At 41.7% G+C, this 20,529-nt stretch overlaps 1 protein-coding gene across 2 annotated transcripts in view; it reads left to right on the plus strand.

Annotated features, from left to right (window-relative positions):
- Positions 1 to 20,529, plus strand: part of HMBOX1 (homeobox containing 1) — a gene marked incomplete at both ends in the record, with an annotated part of 108,583 nt that overhangs the window by 54,997 nt on the left and 33,057 nt on the right. For both annotated transcript variants that reach the window (XM_079550494.1, XM_079550493.1), the window contains 3 exons: positions 5,557 to 6,036; positions 8,070 to 8,155; positions 17,684 to 17,794. In XM_079550494.1, coding sequence (XP_079406620.1) covers positions 5,557 to 6,036; positions 8,070 to 8,155; positions 17,684 to 17,794 — 677 coding nt within the window. The remainder of the gene's footprint in view (positions 1 to 5,556; positions 6,037 to 8,069; positions 8,156 to 17,683; positions 17,795 to 20,529) is intronic.

The raw sequence follows: 20,529 nt of genomic DNA on the forward strand, positions 1-20,529 counted from the left end.
AGTTGGAGGTCCGTTTTTGGTTGTATACTGATGGGCAGTTTATTTCAGCTGGAAACCATGACTTATACAACTTCACGATATGAAGACCACACAGTGCCATTCAAACCCTATAGCTGAGAGCAGTGTCTCAGTGCTCCCTGAGCTCCAGCAGCTCAGGGCTGTGCCTGTTGCCCTTTGGACAGGCTCTTTCCCTAACTCTCCCCCTCACCCTTCCTTGACACTGCTCAGGACCCAGCCCTGCCAGCAGCTCGTGCCATATATCAGAGGAGGGTGGAAGTTGATGTCTCCCCCCATCCCGTTCACCACAGTTGATGCAACTTTATCAGAATCATTGTTAAACCAATTACCAGACCTGGGATCCTGTTCTGAACACTTTGGCTCTAACCCATATCCATATTATGCAAATTATATCAAATATAGGTCTCATATTAAAAAGCACAACTGGTTTTGTAAGTCTCTTGAGCTTTCCAGGGCCTATTAGATAAAGCAGTGAATTGTACTGGAGATTTTGAAAGGGATCTCTGCAGAAAAGGATCTATTCAGTGTCGTTTGGGCACTTCCTATTCATATACAAAGAGAGGAAAACGTGATTTCTTCTGATCCTTAAGGAGTCCAGAGCTATTTTCTCAACTGCTAAAGGTGTTAAGGCCAGTGTTCTGGCCTTATTCCCAAATGGGTAATTGAATTACTTTGAACTTCTGCAAGTTCAGTTGGATGTAGAATTCTCCACTTTCTGCTCTTGGATGTTCTTACATGATTTTTCTATTAGATTCAGTGCCTGCAAAGCTCGTGTTGGGAAAATGATTCCTGAATTTGTGTGGGCTTGGGTTGTGGTTGTGGGTGAGGAAAGCCAACGTGCCTGGCTACGTATCTCCTGCTCAAGATCAGTGCTTTCAGAATGGGGAGAAAGCCCCACATTTACGGGGAGAACTTCACACAAAATAAGCTTGAATATTCTTGGTATGAGAGGGAAAAAGGTATTGAGAATAATGTCCTTAAACAAGCAGGCTTCATTTCTCAAAGATGTGTTAGAAGTGGAAAAGGTGATGCTGCATCTGACTGGTTGGGACCTGCTGGGTTTCTAGTTTCTGTAGATTTGGGAGTAGGAAAAGGGCTTTTTTTTTTTTTTTTGCATTTCGTTTATAGGTCTCCCTTCATCTGACATTTAGGCACCTCAGGTTCCTTTTGGATGAGCCATAAAAGATAAGCATGAAGTTTTAATGCCTTACAGATACCAAGAGGCAGTAAGTGGAATTGGGCCATCTTACATGGGCATGGCTGCCAACTCAATGTGAGAAATGTAAATAAGATATTTTGAGCTATCTGTTTTTTTCCCTGTCAGAATCTAAATAAGCTCAATCCATTTTAAGGCCCGGGTTCAGCTGTTAGAAAATGGGTTAATTTTAGTTTAGAGTTTAATTAGTTCTTTATAAAAAGCCTTACTTTTGAATTTCAGGGAGATGAACGCATGGCGGTTCTTCCTTGGTTGAAACCTTTTTGTCAGCTCTCTCCATAGGGAAGTTTGACACCTTGTCACGACTGGTGAGAGTTTTGGTAAGCCAAGCTATGGTGGTGCTGAGGATATTTTGCTAAATTGGCAGGAAAGCTTGTTAAAGTTGGATCACAGCAAAGCAGTCCATCGCAGTATTATTCTCAGGAACAATATTTGCTGCCTTGATTTTTCTTCTGAACACCTCCAGTCATTCTTCCTGTCCCTATCTTACTTTGCTTCTTGTTATTTTTGCAGTTGATTGTATTTCCCAAGGAAAAAAGAGGGGAAAACAAGCTGAATTATAGCTAGCTAGGATATGAGGCTCTTAAAGTAGTACGGGTGGGTAGAGAGGAGAGTAGAGGATATCCATTAATTAATGAGGTGAATGAAATTTTGGTGATTCTAAAATGGTTGATTTACTGAACTGCACTGTAAATTGATCTTCAAACAGGATTAAGTTTATTAAAAATATTTTGAAAATGGAAAATAACAGAAGCTTTGTTAGAATAACGTTTCTAAATAATCTTAGTGTAGTTATTCATTAAAAGAGGGTAGATAGCTCGTAATGTTGGAACATGTTCAGTAATACAAAGTTTTGCAATATTTGTTTTGTGTTTTTAATGGAAAATTCCCAGTTCCTGAAGTTGTTCTCAATACACAAAGCTGACTCAGAAGCATTTTTTCTAAACCTTATGATTATGTAGAAAAGCACGTGGAAATGTGAATGAGAGCTGAAGACCAGTACCTGTGTCACACACGGTATGTGCTGTGTTGGCAGCTATAAGCACGGGAGTTTCACTCTGTATGTGACACTGGTGAGATCAATGAGATGCTGTGGATGACTTTGGTTTGTTGTTTTCTTTCCTAAGTGTTGAAAAGTTATGTAGTGTAGAAGTTGTGTAGGTTGGAGGGCTAGAAGAATACCTTGCGTGGACATTGTTAGCAGTGACTGTTAACTACAGAATAATGGAATTAATATGGCAGCTCATTTGCTGTTCTTCAGTTCCTTTCTGCAGCTGTTTCAGGAGCATTCCAGAGATTAACAGTATCTGTGGGCCACAGATGTTGGATGTCACTGAATATATGGTGCAGAATGGCCTTGTTCAGCAGCCCGTGCATCCCTGTGTGCATCACCATGCATGAACAGTGAATCCTCTCTGCACCAGTGTTGGACAAACTGGAAGCCACATCACTTTCCCACGTACAGCCTTGTACCTCTGAAAGCAAAATATTTATCTTGCGTATAACCCACATCTAGAAGCTGAGCCCTAACATTTTACATAAATTAGTGTTCACCCTCAAATTTTAAAGGCAATGACTGTCCACAAGCTTCTGCAGGGAATGTTAGGTTCTTGATATTACTTGACTTTTTTGAAGCCATCTTGTGCTTTTGTCAGATCAGTTTTTGGTTCTTGGGGCTAGAAGAGCAAAAGTTTTGTGCTTCTGGGTCCGTGACAAACTGAAGATGAACCTAGATAAACTGAAGTATGTTTTAGTATTAAATCTTGAAGAGTCAGTGGAGGAGGAATTTTGAGTGGAGGTGGAGTCTCGGGCGCATTAAATCCTCCAGTTCAGTAAAGTACCTGAGGACATTGTGTTGATAGATAAATGATTCAGGGAACGCGGTGTTAGAAGTACAGGTAAGAAATGACAAAAGTGGGTTTATCTCTAATGAGGGGTGAGCTGGCACATCTAGGGAAAGCAATCTCAAGGCCAGATGTTTGATAAGAGATTTTCCTATTTGAAAAACATGCTACTTAGAGCTGACATGGAGAGCTTTCTTACTGCACAGGAGTTGGTGACGTGAGTCAGTAAGGCAGTGTGGCATTCACTACAAAGTTTGGACAAAAGGGCTGAGCATCTCTGCTTCCCTAAATACAGAGGGCAAATGTAGAACGCAGTGTCTGTTTCCAGATGCTCCTTGTCAAGCCCAGAACAGCTCAAAGCGCAGTGCAATTTCCAGATTTTAGTTGCTACAATTCCTGTCAGACTATTGCTGCAGTCCGACTGCAGACTACTGCTGCACTGGCTGCTGTGTCCTCCTCTTCATAGAATAGTCTAGGTGCTTGTCTTTTAAAATTGAAAATGGCATTTACAGTTTCAGTAATTAATTGTCCCAAAGGACAGAGCATTCCTGTTGGACTGAAGCACTCATCTGAATGTAGTCTGTCTTTTCACACGGTCGTTTTCTTGGATGGGCATCATCCCCTTGCATTGTCCTCCTGCTTTCTTTTCCTGCATACACATTTCTGATGTTAAAAGGGGTTCAGTATTTGCTATAGGAAGATAAAGATAGGAGCTTCTTTCCAGTCTGCATGTGCTATTTTCATGGGTGTATGCATGTTGGTTTTGTATGCCTTGTCTGTAGCTACACTCCAACTACAGCTCAACTAAGCAAAGCAATTCCCAGGGCTGCTCTTCAGTCCTAAGGCCACTGGACCACATCCATGCTACAGGACTAGCCTTGAAAAGCGCGTAGCTGTATCCAAACTCCTTGCTTGTGGTTTCTGGTCTATGCAAAGTCCTGTATAATGCCTGCGAATTGGTCAGGACTGCAGTAGCTGTGTTGGAGCAAAATTGCAAAAACAGAGCAATATAATGATCTCGTGGATAACTGTGTGGGTACTGAGTGCTTCTCCCTTGGCGCTGTTCATTGTCACAAGTATTGATAGAGCTATGTGCTTTGACTTGAGGATACACCTTATCTATTTCCTTACCTAGTCAGATCTGTGTTGTGAGATGTTTCAAGTTTGGATAGATTTTATCACCATACCCCCAAAACCTACTGGGTTTGTTTAGGTTTCTATGATGCGTGTACCTGAAGGAAATCCCTGCAAAGCCTACTGTAATCCCAAAGGCTGTTATTCCTCTTTTGGTTTTCATAGGGTTTCTGTAATTCTTGCCTGACTTTTCATCTGCTCTTGTTTGTAGGGATTCTACAATTAGCTCTGCCACATGTCATGGAGTTTGAGTGATTTTTTTACCATGTTGTCCTGCAGTCATAGTAAAAACCCTTGACTCTTTGAGAAGATCCACAAAAAGATTCGAAAATACCCTGATCTCTTTCCCAAGTTCTCTCTGCCCTCCATCTGCTGTCCCTTCTCAAGATCCTGAGTTCTGAAGGAGTGATCTTGTCATTTGTATGCCGTTTGGCTCTGCTGTAAGGAGACTTAGGAAGGAAAAGCAATTAAGGGCAGCTCACTGTGCTTTTACCAGTTCCATTTCTTGTCTTTTCAGCAAATTCATAGGACAGTCATTGTTCTGATACCTTTGGAAGTTTAGTAGTTAAAAAAAGCTTTTGATGAGCCACCATGTTGATGGAGTTACACCAGAAGCCTGTCTTTGGAGGGAAGAAAGCAGCAGAAGTTTCTTTAAATGAAAGCTTGTAGTAATTGGATGTGCTGCACTTTCCTTCTTAGGGCAGGCAATCTGTGACAACATTCCAGGTTCAAAAGTTGGTAACTTCAGAAATCAGACTTCAGTCAAATCAGCTTTGGTTCCACAGGCCACTAGAATTTCCGCTAGGTATGTTTTTATCTTCTTTTTTCAAGGCAACTTGAACCCTTTGTACTGCAGATTCGAAAGAGCTGTGTTTCATAAATCTCATGTCATAACTGGTTAAAAGTTCTCCACAAAAACTCTACCTCTGGCCTTGAATGAACTGGTCAGTTTGAGAATCTGGGGTTTCTGTTTGGAGGATAGTTGGCAGTGAGGAAAATTTGGTGTGAATTACTGAACAGCCATCCTCCTTCTGTAACAGAGGTTTATCAGGAACAAAAGAGTAGTAACTGCCGGTTCATTGTAGAAGCAGTAAAAGAGGAAGAGAGAAATGCTTTCTGAAAAGTTTGCAAAGATGAGCCTTTCTGCCAAGTAGCAAGAGTACTGTTCATGAGAGGCAAAATGCTGAACTTGATTGGAGGTGGACCGTTGGGTTGCCATCTCCGTCATAAGTGTGGTTAAAGTGTCAGACTACAATTGGTCTTTTCTCCTGCAAGGTATTTTCCATGTATCACAGAGAAGTGTTGAACTGAAGTATTTGCTTTTCCATCTCACCTTGTTTTCAGCCTGCTGGAAACCATGTCTCACTACACAGACGAACCAAGATTTACCATAGAGCAGATAGACTTGCTTCAGCGCCTGAGACGTACGGGAATGACCAGACATGAAATCCTCCATGCGCTGGAAACCTTGGATCGTCTTGATCAAGAGCATAGTGACAAATTTGGAAGAAGATCTAGCTACGGAGGTGGTTCCTACAGCAACAGCACCAACAACGTCCCAGCATCTTCCTCGACAGCCACGGCTTCAACACAGACCCAGCATTCTGGGATGTCCCCATCCCCAAGCAACAGTTATGACACCTCCCCACAGCCTTGCACTACTAATCAGAATGGGAGGGAGAGTAACGAGAGGTTGTCTGCATTCAATGGGAAGATGTCACCCACCCGTTACCCGCTAGCAAACAGCTTGGCTCAAAGGTCCTACAGTTTTGAAGCTTCTGAAGAAGACTTGGACATCGATGACAAAGTGGAGGAACTGATGAGGTCAGTAGAAGTCTTTGTAGGTTTGGAAAGGCAGGGTGAAAAGTCCTTCAGCATGCAGATTCCTCCTGTGGGACTGCCTTAGTAGTGACAGGTGTTACCAAGAAAGCAGGAGTTGCTTTCTTGACAAGACAGCTATTCCCCTGCTAGTTTCCTGGTGGTCAGTATCTCAGTACCTCTCGCCTGACTCTCAGTCATGTGTAGACAATCCCATGTGCAGATACACCAGCGGCTGTTTTACTGCTGAAACACTTTTTTCCATGCTGTACCAAAGACTGAAATTCATGCTTATTCACCGAATTTCCACCCTACTCTTATTTAGAAGATTTCTGACTGAGTCTCAGTTCACGTGAGTCTTCTTCCACTAATGTGTACCAGTTGAGTTTCCTTCCATATATAGGCAGAGTAGGGAAGCTGCTTGGTTAATGCTTTCCACGGTGATCTGCAGTGCATGTATGTTATCTGTTTATAGTTTGTGGCAGGGGCTGACTCCCTCTTGGATTTGCACAGTCTGCAGATTGGTGCAGGAAAACAAAACAAAAAAAAAGAAACAGAAGTCTTTAATGAGGGCTAGTTGTTTGTTGTTCTTGTTTTTATTTTATTTTGTTGTGTCTTTGTTTTCTAGATTGACCTTCCTTTACTTTTAGCTGCTTCCTTTTCAGCGTTATGGCAAAGATTAAAAGAGGGGATTATTCCACTGGAGATGAAAGACTGAGTCAGTGGGCTTGACAGCAAATGACAGCAAAAAGAAACACAGGGAAAGGGCAAAAAATCTCAAAACTATTTTAGTTACAATGTTGGAATATTTTTTTTCCTTGAAGCTGCAACAAATCAGAAGTACCTATGGGAGGGAGAACTAGGATCCATAATCTCCAGAATGGAAATAAGTTTGGAGATTTAGGGTAAAAGTGCAGCTGGAGAATATTAGAGATGAGCAGTAGGAAAAGCCAGTCAGCCTCGTTTACTGTCAGCTGCAGGGTAATGGAATAATGCAGGAAGGTGGTGAATATAGCAGTATGCAGGAGTTGCCATGGCTGAAGTTTTAACCGTTCCTTGGAGTTTTTGGTTCCTATGAGTCTCAAGTAAACTGAAGCTACGTTTATTTTCCAGCATATGGAAGGTAATTGAATATGGAAGTAAAAATGAACGCACAACATGGCATTTATTTTCCATTTTGAAGGACTGTCTGCCTTGAGAGCTGCTGAGGCAGGACAGGAGAAGGGGAAGAGAGATTACTAAATAATAAGGCCTAATAAAGATTGGTTTTACTTCTCTGCACCTTTCAGGGAAGAGAGGAGGAAAAAGAAGAAAAAGTGTATTTTCAGCAGTTGAAATTTGCTGTGTATCCCAATCCTTAGGTAACCCCCAAATTATTGACCTTTTAAGCACAGTGCCTACTGAATTATCTTAGTGTACCTTAGTACCCATAGCAGGGGGGGTTGGAGCCTGATAATCTTTAAGATCCCTTCCAACCTAAGCCATTCTATGATACTGCCTTTTAAAAATCATACAAAGCAATGATGCTTTTCATTCAGTGCAAGCCATGGGCTGGGGAAGTAACAGCGGAGGGGTGGAGGTTGCAAAATCTTTTTTCCTTTGGATCTTTTCCTTGAATAGCTGCAGGACGTTTGTGTGTATGTATTCAGCTGTGCAGCTAACCGCACACACCCTGCTATCCTTTAGTTTTTATTTTTGTGCCTTATTTTTATGACGGAGGATTTTATGCTGGTATGAGAGATTTATTCATCCCTGTGTAATGAAACTTTGCACATTCCATATGGCAGCCCTGCACCTAATATGAATTATATAGGACGTGAGCCATCCATTCTCCTGCTAGGGTACTTTGATCAAACGTGACACTAGTTAAAAGAAGTGTCCACCGGTGAGGCACTTTGACTGTTTTAATGCCTGCCTTCCCCACTCCTTGTCCCCTAAATAAAGAAAATGAAGCCATTTTCCATCTTCAAAGTGCACTTTGGTCTGCCTGTCGGGGTTTTTTTTCTCTTTTTTTGTGCTCTTGTTTTTTGTTTTGGTAGGAGGGACAGCAGTGTGATAAAGGAGGAAATCAAAGCCTTCCTAGCCAATCGGAGGATTTCCCAAGCAGTTGTTGCACAGGTAACAGGTAAGAGCTGGGGGAGCCCTTTCTTCATTTTGGGAAACCTTGTCTAAGTGCCTTATGTGTGCATGGTGCAGATGTTGGAATATTGCTTGGCTTTCTGCATTGCAGTGCAGATCTGTCAGCTTAGTCATGATAATGTATGCCTTTGATTTAAGACCCATTGTCCCGCACATCATGGAACTTCCCCAGTGAATCACTTGTTCTTTTTTTCTTTTTTTCTTGTGGCTTGTGCTAGCAGATTTTATTTTACAGCATTATAATAAGCCCAAAGTTTTTATCTTTAAAATGAAACCATTTTCCTTAATTCCTAAATTGTTTGTTGAATGTAGTAAATAGATACATATCTGCATCTCTGTGTATAGAGATATGAATAATACATATTTGTATTATAAAATGCATATGAGAAATCTGGAGACACAGCTATAACTGATATCACTCCATCCAGCATTCGTTTTGTGATAGTTTTGAAGTTTTTCAATTGCTTGTCTCCACAAACAGTGAAAGTGAGTTGTGAGATCGAGGGACGACTATTTTAGCTTAGATTTTACTAGAAGGAGTAGTAGGGTGTTCTGGGCTTTTTTGGTCTGTTTTGACCCCTTGCCTTTTACATTCTCTCTTTTGCGTTCAGGACAAGTAAGCATTGATATCACTTATTCTATTTGTGTGTTATCAGTTCTACTTTATAAATAAACAGATCAATCCCGTATTATATCTGTCACATCTATTCATTTTTAAAACCAAGCTGGATTAAAGATGTTGGAATGGATCCTTTTTAAGGTTCCTTGCTGACTAGGAATGCCAAACCAACAGGAGGGAAGTTGTTCTTTTATGATATTTCCAGCGTTTGAAATGTCATGAGGACCCATCTGCCTGGGAGATCTGGGTTTGCAGACACTGTGTGTGCTAGCAGTTGAGGTAGGCAGGCAGAAATGGGTACTGGAGCCGTGGAGCCAGGAATTCCTTCCACATCTGTGATCTTGGGCAAATTACTTGTACAAAATTAACATTTTGTATCACTCTAAGGAATGTTACTAGCCTTACCAGATGTTAGCATTAGTAATGCTAAGTCTTCTTAATTGAATTGGACCTGAACTGTGGGCAGTTTGTGGGTCAGTTCCATACCTCTGTGAAGTTCTTGCCTGAATATGGCCTTGGAATGGCTTATTTCTATATTAACCTCCTGTATAGTTTATTATGAGGGCAAGCAACAGAAAAATTCCTGATTCCAGAACAGAGCCTCTGAGCCTGAGTAAGTCAAACTTACCCTCCTTCAATAGAGGTGTTTTAAAGAGGAAAAAAAAAAAAAATGTGGCAGGATAATATTTCCAAAACAAAGCAGCACTTTTTTTTGTCAGTTAGACTATTGCATGCAGTTAAAGAAGAATTTCCATGCCAGATCTAAGGTAGTCTGTATCACTGAAAGGAACTGATCTGTTTGCCTACATCTCGGTGCATATCTCAGTACCCAGGCAGGCTGTAGCAAAGTCAAGATGGATCTCTTCACTCCTGGTCACGTTGATCCTTCCATCCTCATCCTGCACTCTTTGCTATTGCTCGATGTCTTGTCCTGCCAGACAGAACAGAGATTGACCTAACGGCACTATCGTCTTGTTTTCACATGAAATCAATGGCACCCCAGGTAGCTCTAAAGGCTGAACGGCTATATTTTTTTGCAGCTGACCAATGGACCTTTCAAATAAGAAAATAAAGTGATATTTTGAACTTGATGCACTTTCTTAAGCAAAGACAGCTGTAAGACCTGTGCTGTGATACGACGCACGGACCTTCCTCCTGCTGCCCTTTGCAGCTGAGCAGTGTTTTCTTCCTGGTCTTACTAGGAAGGTCATTAGGAGCTGGTTCATTTTAAAAGTAACCCTTAGCCTTGTGTATGCAGATGTGTAGCACTTCCGTGCTGCTGTTAAGTACTTAGTTATGGCTTATCTGAAAGGAATAGTCTCAAGGAGATTGAAGGGACTGGATTAAAGTGTGTACTCAGCACTAACGGGGGAAACATCAGCTTCCTTTCAAAGGCACGGAACAGTGAAGGGTGGCTGAAAATATCTCAGGACAGAGACCCAGAATGGAAAGCATGTATCCCAGGGCTCTCATTTCCAGACTGGTCTTAGACCTGGTGAATGCTAGTTGACTTTTGTGTTCTTCAGATGTATCCATCATCCTTCCTTAGTTCAGCTGTGATGCAGTCTCCCAAGGAAGGTTTGGAAACCTCTTTTGGTTCTTCAGAAAAGGAATTTGGGCAGGCTAGCACGATGCTCTGCAGAATGTATGGTCCCAAATATTAGGACCATATCCATACATATGGTCCCATCTCAGTGTTTACAGACTTAGTCTTACTGGTAAAGCTGTTTTGCTAATTATTCAGTAAATAAGAGAAAAATAGATAAATAAAAATTCAAAGAGTGGCCACTAACAGATGACATAGAGAAGGACTCTAGGAAGTGATACCTCTTCAGAATGCTGCTCAGTCTGGGTGATTGGACTCCTTTCCAGCCCCAGGCATCATTCATCACCATTCATTTAAATACAAACATAGCTGCAATTCAGATGTTGGGTGTATTTGACTTCCCCAGCCGCTACCACCCTCCATCAGCTGGAAATCATTTGTTTGGCACTTGAAATAAATGCAGAATACTACGGCCTCAGCTTTTGTCATTCATCACTTCTGCCTTGGGAAGAAAGGCAAGAAACAAATGAAATGAAAAATCCACAGCTGGCTCTGTCCAGGAGGAGCTGTTTGACCCAGTTGCCTGTGCTGTGGTCTTACTCCCTTCAGTCTCTACCTATTCCTATGCTATTTTAAAAATTGTGCTTATCTGTGTAATGGGAGGGGAGAAAGAAAGGAGTAACTGTTCAGTGGTATTAGACCTCAAGCTAGGAAACTGAAACCTTACTTTTTCTTCATTCTTACTGGGTATGATATTGTCTTAACTGGACGCGTAAGTGATAAGCATTTGTTAAAACAGTGTATTTGTATATCTTTGAATTGCAGGTCATGAAATAGAGCTGCTGAATTGCTTACCCTGTGCTTACAATCCTATTTGTCCCCATTCTATCTTGTCATCTTTCTATTCTTGGAGCAGGAACCTCCAATGCAACTTCTGCAATTTCAAACTTCACTTTTGACTGATTTTGTGAATTCTTGAAAAAAACCTTTCTTTTTCTCATCTCAATTCAAGTATTGCAGTGCCCTTACAGGATATGCATTCCTATATCAACCACAGTCTTACTACTGAGGGCTACTACTGAGCAGGCTTTCAATTGCAGCCACTGCAATGGTAAACTGCTGCTCCTTTTGTTTTTCTTGTGCTGCATTGAGAGGGGGTGGGAAGTGAAGGAGGCCAAGGATTTGTAAGAGGGAGACGCAGAGCTGAAGGTTAAAGTCAGCTGTTGCAGTAGAACAATTTTTTAGGCTCTCTTAGTCTTTATAAAATTACCAGAAACTTCTCAAGTCATTTAGATAATGAATCTGACAAGGAAAATTAAACCTGGAAGACATTCTACAGGGCTGCCTTGTGTACTGAGAAAAGAGAGCAGATCGGAAAATAGTAACATCAGGATATTAAATGGTGACTTGGAAATAAAGAAATGATTGATAAGAAGCAAAAACTTAGCATAGCACTTATTAGTGCTGGTCCTAAATACAGGAGCTGCTTTTTATAGAAACTTTTTTAATGGTGTCTGTAATAAGATAAACAAGAAGCACTTGGGTTGGGCTCTGTATAAATAATCTCCTACCGATAAGAAAAATGACAGTATAAACAGGAGCTAATAATAGTTCCTGCTGAATTTCCTATCTTGTTTTTTGAAGCTCCTTTTAACATAGCTGCAGCTCACTTGGGGTAGGGATTTAGCCCTACATGTGGCAGGTGAGGTGCCAGATTTTTACAAACAGTAATTTGAAGTCATGTAGTGCAATTTGTTTTAGTTATCACCGGAACGGTTTGTGGGCACAAAGTAGGAAGTCAAACGCTTGTTTGGAGATGCTGTCCCTTGATGTGTTCTCCAAATGTAGGTGGAGAATAGGGGAGATGTGTTCAGAAACTGACACTTTTCTGTTGCGTACCACAGCAAAGGACAGAGGGAGGAGTACTCATAGATGGGCCCTTTGCAGCCAACCCAAATGCTTTGATGGATGATGCCTCTGCAAGCTTTGGAAGTGTTGACTTTTCCATTTTTTACACACAGAGAGGAATGAAGGAACAGAAATCTGTACTTTCCTGAGGTCACAGTGGAAGCACTCAGTGGTAGAGCAGGAATTTGAATTCACAGTTGTCAGTCCTTAGATTAGTGCCATAAAAACCAAGCCATCACGTGTGAAAAATAATAATAAATAATGATAAATGCAGAGGTCAGGTGTTTTTTTTTGTTGTTTGTTTTTTTGAAAAACGTACCACAAATAGAGCTTTCCAGTGCGTGGTTCTGCTGACCTTCCTGATTATTCTGTGTGTATGATTCAGCCTTGTCCTTCTGTCTCTGTCTTAATTGATGTGAGATCCCCAGGACTCCGCTTTGTGTTGTGCTAAATCCGCAGAGCACCTAATGCAGTGGAGAGCAGCCTCTAACATCTCCTAATGCTTGGAACTACGCTCAGGGGTGCAGAGCAAATCACAAATACAGACCAAATGTGATTGAACTACTTCAGTGTGAAGAAAACTCAGAAAATTACTGATCATCGGAGGTGAAACTAGCATTTTCTCCTGAAAACTCATGGAAAGATTTGTTTTTTTTAATGGTTTTGATCTTTGCAGATTCTCTGCAAAGAAGCATTGGCTAATCTCTTCAGTTGGTACATGTCCTTTGCAAGCATGTGCTATATGAATGTAGGATTTTGCTCTCAAACAGGAGAATTAAGACGCTGCCAGTTATTGCCTCTCCAAATCTGATGTATTCCAGGTGCTTCTAAAAATCTCTCCTGAAAGAAACATTAAAGAAATGCAAAGTAGAGTCACTGAACAAATCTGTACGTGAAGGTGAAAAACAGTTACTTAAAGACTTAATGAATAGCAGTTGTGAGGGTTACTGGTGGATTTGTACCGCAGGTATCAATTGCCTTCTCTGAATGACACATTTAGCCATTCCTTTTAATTATATGTAAGGAAAAAATCTTTCATGTATGATTTGTTTAGGAGATAACGGGCATGCCCAGAGGAGCAAGCTTGTACTGTCATCTCCATTTAGTTTATAATTATGAATTGTAACCTGCTGAGGGAAGGAGTGATGTGTGACGCAAGAGATCATCATTTGATTTGCTGTAATCCTTTGTGATTACCAGTCTTCCTTTACTCTTTGCAGTGAGTGAGCTAGTTGTGCTCATTACAGAGTGTTCTTGTCCCTGCTGATCCTGAGCCCAGAGGATGTCAGTCTTCGTTGAGGTCCATGGTTCACTTTGAGGGTGAATTTCCTCCAGACAGCTGGATTTTCAGTACTCCAGAGATCTTCTTTCATTAATCTGCTTCTGGCAGCAGGATGATTTCTTTTTTCCTGCCAGTGCAATTTCCTAAAGTAGCGTGATTACAGCCTATGTGACAGGATGGCGCTGGTGGTGGTACTAGTCACTGTCCTATGAGTCAACTGTGCAAAATCTATTTGAGATGCAAGAAATTCTAACGTGACTTCTTTTAATTGAAAGGGGTGAAGGATGGGTTTGTGATTAAAACACTGTGCTAAGATCTAGGAGACAATCTGGATCAGTTCTTCTGTTATTGACTTTGCATGTGACCTTGAATTGGCATGTATGATTCTGGAGCCTCTAAACTGATCTGATGAATACATGGAAAATAGCACAGAATCGCAGAACGGCTCGGGTTGGAAGGGAGACCTCAAGGATCGTGGATCTCCAACCCCTACGCCACAGGCAGGGCCACCAACCTCCACATCTAATACTAGACCAGGCTGCCCAGGGCTCCATCCAACCTGGCCTTGAACACCTCCAGGAACAGGGTCTTACATATAATACTTATATACGTATATGTGGCAGCCCACAGTTTGGATGGGTGTACGCTCTGCTGGGTGAAATGCTGGCTGGATGGCCAGGCCCAAAGAGTTGTAGTCAATGGAGTTAAATCCAATGGTGGCTGGCCATGAGCAGGGTCCCCCAGGGCTCGGTACTGGGGCCGCTTCTATTTGACATCTTTATTAATGATCTTGATGAGGGGATTGAGAGCATCCTCAGTAAGTTTGCAGATGACACCAAGTTGGGAGGGAGTGTTGATCTGCTTGAGGGGAGAAGGGCACTATAGAGGGACCTGGATAGGCTGGATTGATTGGGCCAAGGTAAACTGTGTGAGTTTCAGTAGGGCCAAGTGCCGGGTCCTGCATTTTGATCACGACGACTCCAGGCAACCCTACAGGCTCGGGGAGGAGTGGCTGGAAAGCTGCCTGATGGAAAGGGACCTTGGTGTGCAGATGGGCAGTCGGCTGAGTAGGAGCCAGCAGTGTGCCCAGTGGCCAAGAAGGCCAATGGCATCCTGGCTTGGAGCAGGAATGGAGTGGTGAGCAGGACTGGGGAAGTGATCCTGCCCTGTACTCAGCATTGGTGAGGCCTCCCCTCGAGTGCTGTGTTCAGTTTTGGGCACTCAGGACAGAAAGGACACTGAGGTGCTGGAGCAGGTGCAAAGAGGGGCAACAAGGCTGGTGAAGGGCTTGGAGAATACGGCCTGTGAGGAGGGACTGAAGGAACTGGGGCTGTTCAGTCAGGGGAAAAGGAGGCTGAGGGGAGGCATTACTGCTCTCTTCCAATACCTGAAAGGTGCTTACAGCAGAGCGGGGCTGGTCTCTTCTCACTGGTGACAGGTGACAGGACGAGGGGAATGGCCTCAAGTTGTGCCAGGGTAAGTTTAGGCTGGATATCAGGAAACACTTCTTTACAGAAAGGGTTGTGAAGCCCTGCAATGGGCTGCCCAGGGAGGTGGTTGAGTCACCGTCCCTGGCTGTGTTTAAAATCTGTTTGGATGTGGTGCTCAGGGACATGATTTAGAGGAGGGCTGTTAGATTTAGGGTAGGATGGTTAGGTTGTGGTTAAACTCAATGATCTTTAAGGACTTTTCCAACTTGAGTGATTCTATGGTTCTAGGAGTGCTGTAGGTAGAGGGAACCTTTAAGGAGCTCAGCTTTCATTCTGTCTATGAAAAAGGGAAAGAGAATAAATAAATAAAACCAGAAAAGACTGATGGAAAATGGGGTATGAAGTGACTTGGAATGGTCTGCATTCCTTTGAACAGAAGTAAGATCTGCTGCCTAAGCCACACTTCATGCACGTGATGTGGGTTTGCAGCATCGCTATAGAAGTTTCCTGGCCAAAGAACAAAATTGGCTATGAGCTTTTCACTAATGCAAGAAATGCTATGGACTGCAGTGCCATCAGTGAGATACCATAGTCAATAATGTATTGAGAATTTATAGTGCAGGCTTTGAATTCGTACATCTCAATGTCCTGTACGAAGCCCTTTTTACAGAAATGACTTTATGAGAGCACTCACAAGGAGGCAAACGTGTGCACAGCCGTGCACAGCTTGAATCGTTTGGCTCCTGCTCCTTTGCTTTGCCTGAAGTGGCTCATATCTGTACCACCTCATGGCAGTGTCACGGAACCTCTGGGGCAGAATTTGGATTTTTCCACCGCTCTTATTGAAGATAATCTCAATTTATAATTTTTATCCTATGCCTTATGTTGTTTTGCAAACATCCAACAGACACTGATTCATTGCAATAAGTGTAAGTGGACTGTGGTAAACAAGGAAATTAATGGCGCTTCAACCCATTGATTAATAGGAGCCATGCATCCAGAAGCAGTGAGACACAACCATTTGTGCCCTACAGCACTGTGTTAAGGAAATGGCTTTTATAAATCATAATAGAAAATGGAAAGCTGCAAATTTTCAAGACTTGGTCCCTTACATGACAATCAGGCATCTAGATTTCATTTTGGGCCAGAGAACTTTACCAACTGATACTTATTCATTTTTTTGTATTGGCATATATGTTTCCACAGCTAATCGCTAGAATATTAGTTTGTGTTAGGTTGAGCAATTCCACTTCTCAGCTAGTGTAAACTCAGTTATATACCTAACATGTGCTCTGAAGATAATCAGCTTTTGACCATGCCAGTTGTTTCAGAGCTCTTTCAGACACGGGGCATGGACTCGGGTGTTAAGATCATCAGTAGATGTACAGGAAACCAAACCAAACCACAGAGTTCTGTTGAATGGCAGTAAGCTTCTGTACTCAAAACAAAACAAACCTATCCCTCTTCCACAGGGCAATTTAAACTCCAGAGGATCAGGGCTTCAGTCTAATAAAGAATGGTTGAGAGAGTAAGCCCTGAGATTTTGAAAAACTGATTGGACTAAATGTGCTCGAATACGACACCTACGATCTGAGTTAAATCATTCTGAAGTCAGCTCAATTCCACGTTCAGTACAAAGGAAGCATAATAAAAACCCCTTATTAGAAGTGATAAAACTGCAGGGGGTTGTTTTCATGAGTTAAATATGAGATCTTCTAAAACCTGCATGCATCTCATGAGGGGAGAGGCGGTTGGATTTCTGTGTGAAAGCCAGCTTTCTACCTGCTTGAGCATTATCACCAAGCAGGTGTTGCACAGGTGGAGTGCAGCAGTGTGCTGTGACTTGGAGCACCTCCTGAAAGCTGAATTCCTGGGACAGTCTCTGTGCTGTTAACCCTTCCTGACAGCCAGAGAGCACAAGGAATCCTACCAGCAGTTACTGCTGCAGTCCTTCACCAAGTTGGTTTTGTTATTTTTAGTTCCCCTCCTACTGCACCGTTAAACCTCTTCCTTCTAATGACTGCTTTTCCCTTTCTGCGTTGATCCTCCATTCAGTGTCACGTTTTGGAAATAACAGTATCAATTTCCAGGGATTTTTTTTTTTGCCTTTTACTATTTTCTTGGAAGTCTTTCTGTCCCTAATCCTTCCTGGGTATGTAGGGCCTGAGTCCTGCTTTGCTTTGCTGACAGGCAGCTGCTCTTTCTGTATTGTTTCCTTGCTGTTGTTATAGCAGCTGATAGCTGGCTTGCTGCATTTCTGGGGTGATTTGATCTATATCACATAAAGTGTTTCTGTGTTTATCTCCCTTTTTATTCAAGCCTTGAATGATAATGATCTCCAAAGTATCATCTCCTATATATAATGGTGGGTAAGGGACTTGTTCCTGCTTCACAGATGGAGAAATTTAAGAACCAAGGAAGCTGTGGTTCGGAATGGGACAATTCAGAGAGTAGTAGATTTGGCTTCCCAGTGTGTGCTGCTCTTGCTTTGTAGACCGACTGTGCTGATCCCAGGATGTATCTTGAGTAAGGCTGCAAAAAACAAGAAGGTAAAGCAGCTAGGGATAGGGGAGGAAGCTTGAACTCCCTCTGTTTTCTGTGGTTGAAATATTAGCAGCAAATTTCCAGGCTTTGTAAGACAACACCTTTTATTAGTATATAAACCAGTTTAAATATTTTAAAAGAACAAGTTTTCTGTTCTTCTTTCTCTCTTTTTTTGTTTTCTACAGGTATCAGTCAGAGCCGGATCTCACATTGGCTTTTGCAGCAGGGGTCAGACTTGAGTGAACAAAAGAAAAGGGCATTTTACAGATGGTACCAGCTTGAGAAGACAAATCCTGGTAAACGCATCTAGCCTAAACATCTCCTACCATTTGATGTATGAAAAAAGCCTTTTGTCACAGGTTTGGATTATCACTGGTCATTCACTTGGTGGTATACTGATGAGGTATTTCCTCTGACTGGTTTCTTAGGAATTGGTCTGTTTTGTTTGCAGCAACAGATGTAGGACCGACTCACCCATAGCGGCCTGTCCAGCTTCTTGGTTGTGGTTACTTGCCCTGTCCTCCCATCCCTGGCTAGCTCTGGGAATGAGAAGTGCACTCTGTGGAGTTATCATCAGATGACATAAAATAGATGTTGAGGCTCTTCAAAGTGAGCAAGGAGAAACCACTAATAGTGGCTGTAATGTGAAGTTAGAGCAGATGTGTACATCTTAGCTGGGATAACTTCAGAGGTTTTGAGTTGTAGCTGAAGCTCACGGATGAGATGTGTGGATAGTTACAGTGATTAAATGGAGATGTCTCTCTCAAATTCCACCTCCTTCTTCAAATCTCGAAATAGATCTTTAATATATAATGAGAAATAAAGCTCTTCATTGTCTTTAACAAATAATCTTCAAAATCACAGTTGAATGCATTTCCTTGTGTTATTTTTCTCTATGGATTTTGTTTGACTACAGTTTTTACTTTCCCTTCAATAGTCTTATTGGAAAGATCAAAATATTTACGTTTAACTGCTTTTTTATTCATTTAATTTGGCATGATTAAATTAACTGTGTAATTGTTTAAGAAATTTAAGATGTAGCCTCTCAAATATGAACTTGAACATCCAAAATTCTACTGAAAAGAATTTCAGCAAAAACAGATTCTCAACACTTTTGCTTTGTGTGTAAGCTGTAAATCAGGAGGCCCTGGCTGTCAACTGACCTGAGAATATTTTAGCTTAAAGTTGGGTGAGATTGAGGCTGTTGTCGAGCCTGTCCTTTCTGTTAAGCATCTAAAAGCTGTTTCAAGGAATGAATGTGCCAAGGGTTTGAGGTTCTAACAGGCTGCAGGGATCCCTAAGTGGCCTTGATTTTTCATAGTATTTGAAGTTGTGATACCCAGGGTCAGCAAAGGTATTGGATGCTTCTTTGGAAGCCTCATGTTGTACCATGCGAAGCAACTCTCAGCCACTTATTTCCCTTTTAGGGGAGATATTACCTTCAAAAGAGCAGAGAAAGCCATAGCTTTTTTGGAAGGTGCATTTAAAGAGAAGAAAATAATGAAGAAATAAATGCCTCTAGCAGTGAAAACTATCGCATGGATTTTTCTGTCCTTGCATCTTTTCTTTCCAGTATCATTTGGAGCTGTTTAGGAAATAGTATTCTGGTATTCTGCACCAGGATAAGAGCTGTCAAACTTGGCACTCATACTTCCTTCTCTCTTTTTATCCACAAGCTTACATCTTTTTGTCCTTTCAGGCTAGAGAAGTGTAGCTTAAATGTAATTGAATTGATGTTAGCTTCTGTGTTACTAGTGCACAGTGTTGCCGAGTTCTTGTTCGCTTTTCTTTACACACACATGGGAAAATTTAAGAGTGGTTGTTTGCATTTTACCTTGTTTTCAAATAAGAGATCTTGTGCAGCATTTTCAAGAAGTGTAAAAGGCAGAATGCCTCCTCTGCCTATGCCAGGAGACTATTTGGCTGCATTTAAATTCCCTTCAGAACCAGATAACGTTTGTTTTATTTTTAGAGGTTGAGGTAAGGGGTGGGGAAGCTTAGTTTTCCTGTGGCTGTTGGAAAAGTCTGCTTGAGGAAAATGTGATTGTATTTGTTTATTTTGGGATCATCCACTTATTTCTATTATTGCCATCTACTAGATTGCAGGTCAGGCTGGTCGGGCAAGAGATAATTACCATGCATATGTGCAAGTGTATACAGTTTATTAGGGAAGATAACCAACCTTGTCCGAAGCATCCTGGATTTAAATTGCTATTAATAGAACCAATTTGGAGCTGAAGTTTGGACGCTGATACAGTATCCTGTAATTCCCAGACCATTCAGCTGCTTTCATTAGAATCTGAAAAGGAGAAAATAATTGCCGTATTTGTACAGAAGTGGTCACAGCAGTCCTACTCACTCTTGGCAAAAGAGTGCCCTCCTCTGATAAAAACTGAAGTCATTAAATGAGTGGCATGAACTTTTTTTCTATTTGTTGTCTTATGAAGAAGTGAAAATTGGCTTTCTGTTATCTCATTTTTTTAATGACTGCAGCTACTGAGAACAAAATCTTGGACCTTCTTCTTTGAGGCATACATTTGGGTCCCTCTGCACAGGAGCACGTTTGTGTTTGAGTTACCAGTGGGCAAAAGGAGGTCTGTGGAACATTTGGTTTATCAGTTCTTTAATCCTTGTGTTTAACGCTGGGGGTCTCCAAACTAAGTTCATTTTCTGATTGAATTCATTAGTGTAGTAAAAGGAAGATAATTTTCACTTACAATTGAAACAGTTTTGAAGCACCCAGGGCACCCAATACAATCAGTTTGTGAACTATAAAGAAAGGAAAGCTGCTTTGTGGAGGAAGGACTAGAGATCACTTGGCAGACTTGCAGTCTTTCCTTGGCTCTGCTAGTTTTCTGTACAGCTTTTAGCAAGTGATTTTGCCTTTGCTCCTAAGTCCCACTTACCAGGTAAAGATGAGATTGTTCCCAAGGCATGAGTTGTTTGCCTTCCCTATAGTCCCTCACAAAAGGGACTGTCATGCACTTCACTCATATACTGCACCCAGCCAGGAATTTCAAAAAATACAAGA

This window comes from Tetrao urogallus (assembly GCF_951394365.1).
Source record: "Tetrao urogallus genome assembly, chromosome: 2".
NCBI classification, from domain to species: domain Eukaryota; kingdom Metazoa; phylum Chordata; class Aves; order Galliformes; family Phasianidae; genus Tetrao; species Tetrao urogallus.